This window comes from Oreochromis aureus, linkage group 10 (assembly GCF_013358895.1).
Source record: "Oreochromis aureus strain Israel breed Guangdong linkage group 10, ZZ_aureus, whole genome shotgun sequence".
Classification (NCBI taxonomy): Eukaryota; Metazoa; Chordata; class Actinopteri; order Cichliformes; family Cichlidae; genus Oreochromis; species Oreochromis aureus.
Window position 1 is genome coordinate 31,964,525 of NC_052951.1, and position 6,879 is coordinate 31,971,403.

Consider the following 6,879-nt stretch of genomic DNA (forward strand, 5'->3'; position numbering starts at 1 on the left):
TACAGACTGCATACTTTCCAGATGACCACAGGTCAGCTGGTATATCGTGATATATATCGTTATCGTGATATGAAATAATTCATATCGTGATAAATATTTTTTCCATATCGCCCAGCACTAATCACAAGCTCAGGTTCTTCATGTCCAGTTATTTAAAACTCCATCTTTGTGTAATCAAAGTAAACATCTGTCACGCTGCCCTTCTCTGATTTTTACTGCACAACAAACTTCCCCAAGTTCATTTAAAAAGAACAAAGAAAACAATGTGAATGTGTAAAAAATACAGCGCTGTTCCCTTCAAAGCAAACGCCGCCCACAGAGTGAGAGGGTTGGTGGCAGTGTGCGCTCTCAGAGTGCTTCTTGTTTATTAGCTGTTATTTATTAGGCTGCTATGCGATTGGTTTGGCTTGTTTGTCTGGTTATTTACCTGCAGGACGTCTAAAGATTGCCAGAAAATGTTTTCGAACTGTTTTATTCACCAGAGTTTTTAATGAAACATAGCAGACATTCCTGGAATATCACATGCTTGGAAATTGTGGGAAAAATGTGAAGATTTCTGTTAAATGCGGTAAAACAGACTTCTGACGAATCATGCCTCCATGCAGAGTCAGCCCCTCCCCCCAGAGGCATTTTCTGAGTCCGTTTACTTACAGGAAACTTTATCAGAGGTTTGGAATGATTCTGGGAGTCAAATGTTCTCGATTAAGAAAAACAGGCAGATGTTCTAAAGATGTTCTAAAGAAAATATCACAAACTAATCTGGATGCAGATTATTCTGGACTCAGTTCAGATGGAGTCAAGATGGAATCATCCTCATTTTAATCTGACAGCTGGAAGCACGACCACTTCTCAGGCACAACGTGGTCAAATGAACTCAAAGCGGAGCTCAGCAGCAGTCAGAGGAATACTCTTACTGATGATGATGATGGCCACTGGCTCCTGTATCTTCTGATTTCTTGTAGTTTTAGCTGGAAAATGTGGAAATCAGGAGTCAAACGGAGCGACAAACATAAACCAAACACACTGGGGGGAAAGAATCCAGGTTCTGTCACCCGGAAAAGAAAAAAAAAACACAACCCTTGAGATTTCCAGACATTAGGCATTAAAGGGATTTGGTGTCAAAGTCTGAGGGGTCTTAAGTGACTGGTAAGACTGAAAAATCCAGTGAAAACCCGCCCTCCCCTCTGCGCTGTGGCGATCTGAACATACGAGGCCGTGTCACGCTCGCCTCTTTAAGCCTATTACACTGATGGTTTCTATGAGAGAGGAGAAAAGAACAGGTAACACACCTCCACGCCTGACAGCAGGAATGTAAACGAGCAAACAAGAAAGCACCTCTGGCATCCTGAGCTGTGAGATAACCAAGGTTTTATGACAGGTTAACAAACTGAATGAGGCTTTCTGCTCTGTGACACACTCAGCTCGAGGTTCCCATCCTCAGATTATTCTCGAGAGAAGGAATGATTCCTCACCCAGAGGTAAACTGGTATTTGGAGTGAGTTATTTGGAGGAACAAACCTCACTGGACTGGCTGTTCATTACTGACCCGTTTAATCATTAGCGAGATATCAAAAATTATCTACTACAAACACAAAATGACAAACCATCCAGATGCCAAAAATAATAACGTTGCTAAAAAGTTATTTAAGAGCAGTCTAGGTGGTCTGATTAAACATTAATAAATGAACATGTTCAGGCTGCCAAGAGCTCAAAAATACTTCACTAGCTTCCAGCCGCCTCACTGCAGCAATAAAAGCACCATTACAGGGTAAAAATGAGTTTTCCCATACTTACCAAAGTATATATATATGTACATAAAATGCATTCACTCTAATTTACAGATAATAATTCACACAGGTGATTGGCTTTCACTGCAATTAATTAATTATTGTGCACACCTGTGATGCGGATTCATCAGGTAGCCATTACCTTCTGTTTCACCCACCATGACTCCAGCAGCCACCCATTTCATTCACACCTCAGTCACACCAGCTGGAGACTACCCGGCAACCACCGGTTGCTAGGAAATAACAAGTATTCCACCATCCAGCTGTGAGTGGTTGCTGTGAAACCGACTGGTCAGTGTTTCCCTGGTAACCAGCGGTAGCTAGGGAAAAATAAAGTATTCCCGACCAGTTGGCGAGTAGTTTTGGGAGGTTCTATGCAATTGCTTGGTGGTTAGTTGGTGAATGTTTGCAAATGAGTGGGCGTCCTCCAAGCAAACTGCAGGTGATCAAAGCAAGGTAGCAGAGGTTTGCCGATGGCGGTCTCTAGCCGTTGGTCAGCCACTGGGCAACTCTTTTATTGGAAGGTTCATACCAACTCTCCTCCATCCCCTGCTACCACTGATTTTACTATGATGTCTTATCAAATAACAACCTGCCAGAAAACTGGGAACAAGGTCCCTAAAATCAGGTATTACTGGGGTCAGTGTGACTGGCTTTTACCTGCCACAGTTCCCTAAACAGAAAAGCCTCTTCAGCAGGTTTAAATATTGCACATTAAATCCATATCAAGGTACTTCAGTGCAAACATGGTGTGGAACTCTGTATTGACTTCATGAACAGACAACGATGTTTGGCCTAAAAGGCTCACACCACCTCGTTTACCGCATGAATGGAGCCTTTAACACGGCATGTATTTATCACATGTATGTGTTTTGACTATCTGCCAGAGGTCAAAGGTCGACGGCACCTGTTCTCACGCAGTCCTACCTGTCTCTGGGGTCGATCCAGCTCGTGCACTGGTTAATGTGGTCAATGTAGTAAACTTTGCCATCAAAGTCTCTGGCTTCCTCCCAACCGTCAGGTAGTGGCAACTCCTTCCTCGGCATGTCAGGCGAGTCTCCATGTAATGAACTCCTCTCTACTCAGAATCATCGCGAAGAGATACCATCATCATCACCATCACAGTCAGCCTCTACATCTGCAGTTAGTCCCCAAATTCAGAGTCCGGTTGGATTAGGCCATGGTAACAATCCATAATAATCCTCAGATTAACAATCAGACCCTGAACAGGAGGAGGAGGAGGAGGAGGAGGAGGAAGGGGGTAAAACAAACTGTTTCATCAGGCTGCACTTGTGCAACAATTCATCCCGGTGTGAGAGCCTCAAAGCATCCGTAACGTAAACACAGCAGCTGGAGGAGTGTCCAGGACGGTCTGGAGTTTCCCAGGTCCGCTGGCAAACTTTGAGGCGGCCTGGAAGAACTTTTTCGGGATGATTATCCACGCTCCGCCGAACACGGACGGGGTCCTGCTGCCGCCGGTGGTCTTGCTGCTCGGGTTTAACGGAAACACACGGGGAGCCCAGTAGAAACCTCCAGATTAACAAAGCGCAGACTTAGAAAAGGGTGGAGCAGCAACCAAAACGCCCTCGCGTTCCTTTAAAACACCCCCAAACCCGCAGAGCTGGGGCTCGGCTCCTCTCCGTGCCTACAGGCCACCATGTTTAGCCGCAGTAACCGACGCTAGCCTCCAGCCTGCGGGACAGCGAACAGTCCGCCCGCCGCTTGGAGAAAGGAGAAAAGTACCGGGAGAATCCACAGCCGTTAAAATCCGCTAAATAGCCGAAGAACTTCTTTGTTATCCCGTAAAAATCCTCCGGTGAAAGCCGGGCAGAGGGAGGCTGCAGCAGCGGCAGCGGCGGCGGTAAAGTCTTCTTCGGTCCCGATGACTTCGCTCGAACCGATCAAGCTAACTGCAGCCACTCAACCCGATTTCCGGTTTCAAAATAAAACATTTGTTGACAAACTCCAGGAAACAAAATAAGACTTCCGGACAAAACAATATCCGAAAAGTACTTTTACTGATCCCATGAGGGAAATTATTGTTTTAAAGCAGGAGGAAGAAGAATAAAATATACAGGGTTCTATGAATAACACAACATAGTAAAAGGCCTATAGCGATGGTAAAAATTAAATGTAAATACTTTTGGTTATTGTATTGAAATATCACTAAAATTAACAAAATCTATGTTAAAAAAAAAAAGAGAATGTTGTAGTGAACTATAGCTAAACGTTAGTTAAAAAGGTTATAACTGAAAAAGTCAAGACTAGGTGTGAGTTAAGTTAGTAACAAACAAGATTAAAATTCACTAAGAATAAAGACTTGCCTTTAGTGTGGAAAGAACTTACAATAAAACCTACAGTAAAATAGAAATGCACACGTGGCGTGTTTTTATTCAAACAGCTGTTCCGACTTTCCAAAATCTTGCTCCTGACAAACAACTTTCATAATTAAAAATAATAATCAAACATCCACCTGAAACTAGCAAAACTAGCAAATCTACTCTGTAAAGTGAATCAAAGTGAATTATTTTGAAAGCAAAAACTTCAAAAACAAAAATTTCAAATCTCAGTAACTCTGTTTTCATTAAATTATTTTTATTTTTATGGAAGCATTTCTGTTCTACCTTAATTTAATATTTAAATGCAAATTATGCATTTATGCATATTCTATAGTTTGTGGTATAATTTTATTTATGATTTATACTTTTATTCTACTACAACAGTAAGAATCCATTCAGAATTTTGAAAAAAAGTCCTTATCTTAACCTATTTCATTTTAGATTTTTTATTATATGGATATTTATGGATTATTATTTATTATTACTATATTAATAGTAACAATAACTATTATTATTATTGGTAAATTTTAACCGTTATATTTTGGCTGTTTTGTACTTTTTTAAATTATTTGGTCTAAAAAAATTAAATCAAACAAATAAACAAAACAAAAATACCCAGATAAACTTCCACATTTATAACTTTTATTATTTTTATTGACAGAGAGTTTCATTGTAGGCTGTGAGTTATGGTGATACTTAAAGTTTTGTTCAGTTTTGTGGCTCATTCATTAGTGTTTTATTCATAACGCCTGGTTTTAAATGTTATTCACTTATTTGTTAGCAGATATTTACAGAGTTAAACCTCCCAGCCTGCCCAAACTTTCAAGCCCACAGCGCCCCCTGGAGGTCAATATTCCGCAGTGCTGAATAGGTTGGGAGAAGTGATGGTTATCATCACCTGCAGGTTCTTCCATCGTGCAGATATTTCTTCACACAAGAATCCAACGTCAAGAACAAAGAGTGAAACTGCTTCATAGTGCAGATGTTACCGGCATGGCTGCATTAAGCTTAGGCTGCTGAGGGTTTCCCATGATGCACTGGGTGCATCTTCTTCACTAACTGTGTTTTTATACACCTCTCTACATTTAATCATCAGTTATAATTAATCTCTGGCTCTCTTCCAAAGCATCTCTTTATCCTATCCAGCAGATGGCCCCGCCCCTCCCTGAGCCTGGTTCCGCCCGAGATTTCTTCCTGTTAAAAGGGAGTTTTACCTTCCCACTGTCACCAAAGCGTGTGCTCATAGGAGTCATCTGATTGTTGGGGTTTTCTCAGAATTAAATTGACTTTAACTGAATCTCCAGCTGAAAGGTTCCTCTCTTCTTTAGCCCTGAGAACACGATGTTCACGATTTCCAAACTGAATTTCACGGCAGTGTTTATCTCGCGGCCTTGTTTCTGTTTTTCCTTCACAGAGATTCAAGTGAAACTGAAGGACGCAGTGATGAGCTGCATTCACTGACGTGTTTTTAAGAAATTGATTTCTACCACAGAATCACCACATTTCTGTCTTTGGTGCTGTGCTGCCTGAAGGCCTGAGGCTCACAGCCTGGTTTTTAACCTTGTGTATGAAGATTTCTCTGAATCTTAACGACTTTATGTACCATGAATGAATCATGCACAGTCTTCCACAGAGAGCTGAAACCCTCCCTATATTTATCTGTAAAAACTCTGGGCGAAGCTCTTCTTCATGTCCAATCATGGTTTTAATTCACATCATCAGTTATTTTAATTTTTGTTTGTTTTTAGCATTAAACAAATTAAACAACAGTTTTCTATTGCTTAGCTGTTGCTAAATTCATAATGAACATCATGTGACATTTTTTTTTTTTGGACTATGTCCAATCAAAAGATGTGGATTAATTCATTTGCATATCAATGTTTTATGTTCTGTTTGCAAACAGAGCTGCAGTTCAGTACGCAAATTTTTGAATATTTATATAGCACCAAGCTTTGCACAGTAACATCAATGCCTGCTGTGTTTGACAGTGAAACCCAAACATCCTAACATTTTACAATTCTGATGCCTTCAAGCGCTGTAGGAAAAAGTCCACATTAGCTCCCACTGCACTAATCTGGTCGTCTAAATCACTAGAATGAGCAGATATGACCCAGAACTAGTGCCCTAATACCTGTTACCCATGATTATCATTATTATTATTATCACAGATTTCAGTTCAGTTCAGTTCATTTTTATTTCAAACATATACATTCACCAACATTTCATAATATCATTCCATGCAGTTGTTTGAAAAGGAGTAGGCAGAAGTATATACTTATTTAGACCTACCCCCTTATGTTTACATCTTAATCATTTCCTCATCATCTAAATTTGAACAACAAAAACTTATACAAAGATTTCAACTTAGAACATAACGTCACAAAAAAATATTTTCTCATATTCAACTAAAACTATGTTTAGATTTACTGATTTGCAAAAGAAAATAAACATCACTTTGACTGCTGTCTTGGGTTAATTGCATTTTATTTTTTATTTTATTTTGTATTTTTCATTTTATTTAGTTTTATTTTAAACTGGTTTATATCACTACTGGCCTTTTATAAAGGGGAAAAGGGGAAAACGGCGCTGGTTCTCCATCATTATCCCGGCTGCTGTGTCACTCTTTTGGCACTGCTGTATTCAGGAAGCAGTGAATAAAGCTGTGCCTGCTGTGGGATGCAGGATCAGGCCTCCATGAAGCCTCTGTTACTGTGGAAAAAAAGAAAACGCCCTCACTAACAGACGTGTTTTCA

General features: G+C 40.3%; 1 protein-coding gene across 1 annotated transcript in view; it reads right to left on the bottom strand.

Moving 5' to 3' along the window:
* Positions 1 to 3,688, bottom strand: part of wwc1 (WW and C2 domain containing 1) — a 45,335-nt gene extending 41,647 nt beyond the window's left edge. Inside the window, exon 1 of the mRNA XM_031750364.2 lies at positions 2,715 to 3,688. Coding sequence (XP_031606224.2) covers positions 2,715 to 2,833 — 119 coding nt within the window. The 5' untranslated portion in view covers positions 2,834 to 3,688. The remainder of the gene's footprint in view (positions 1 to 2,714) is intronic.
* Positions 3,689 to 6,879: the final 3,191 nt, after the last annotated feature.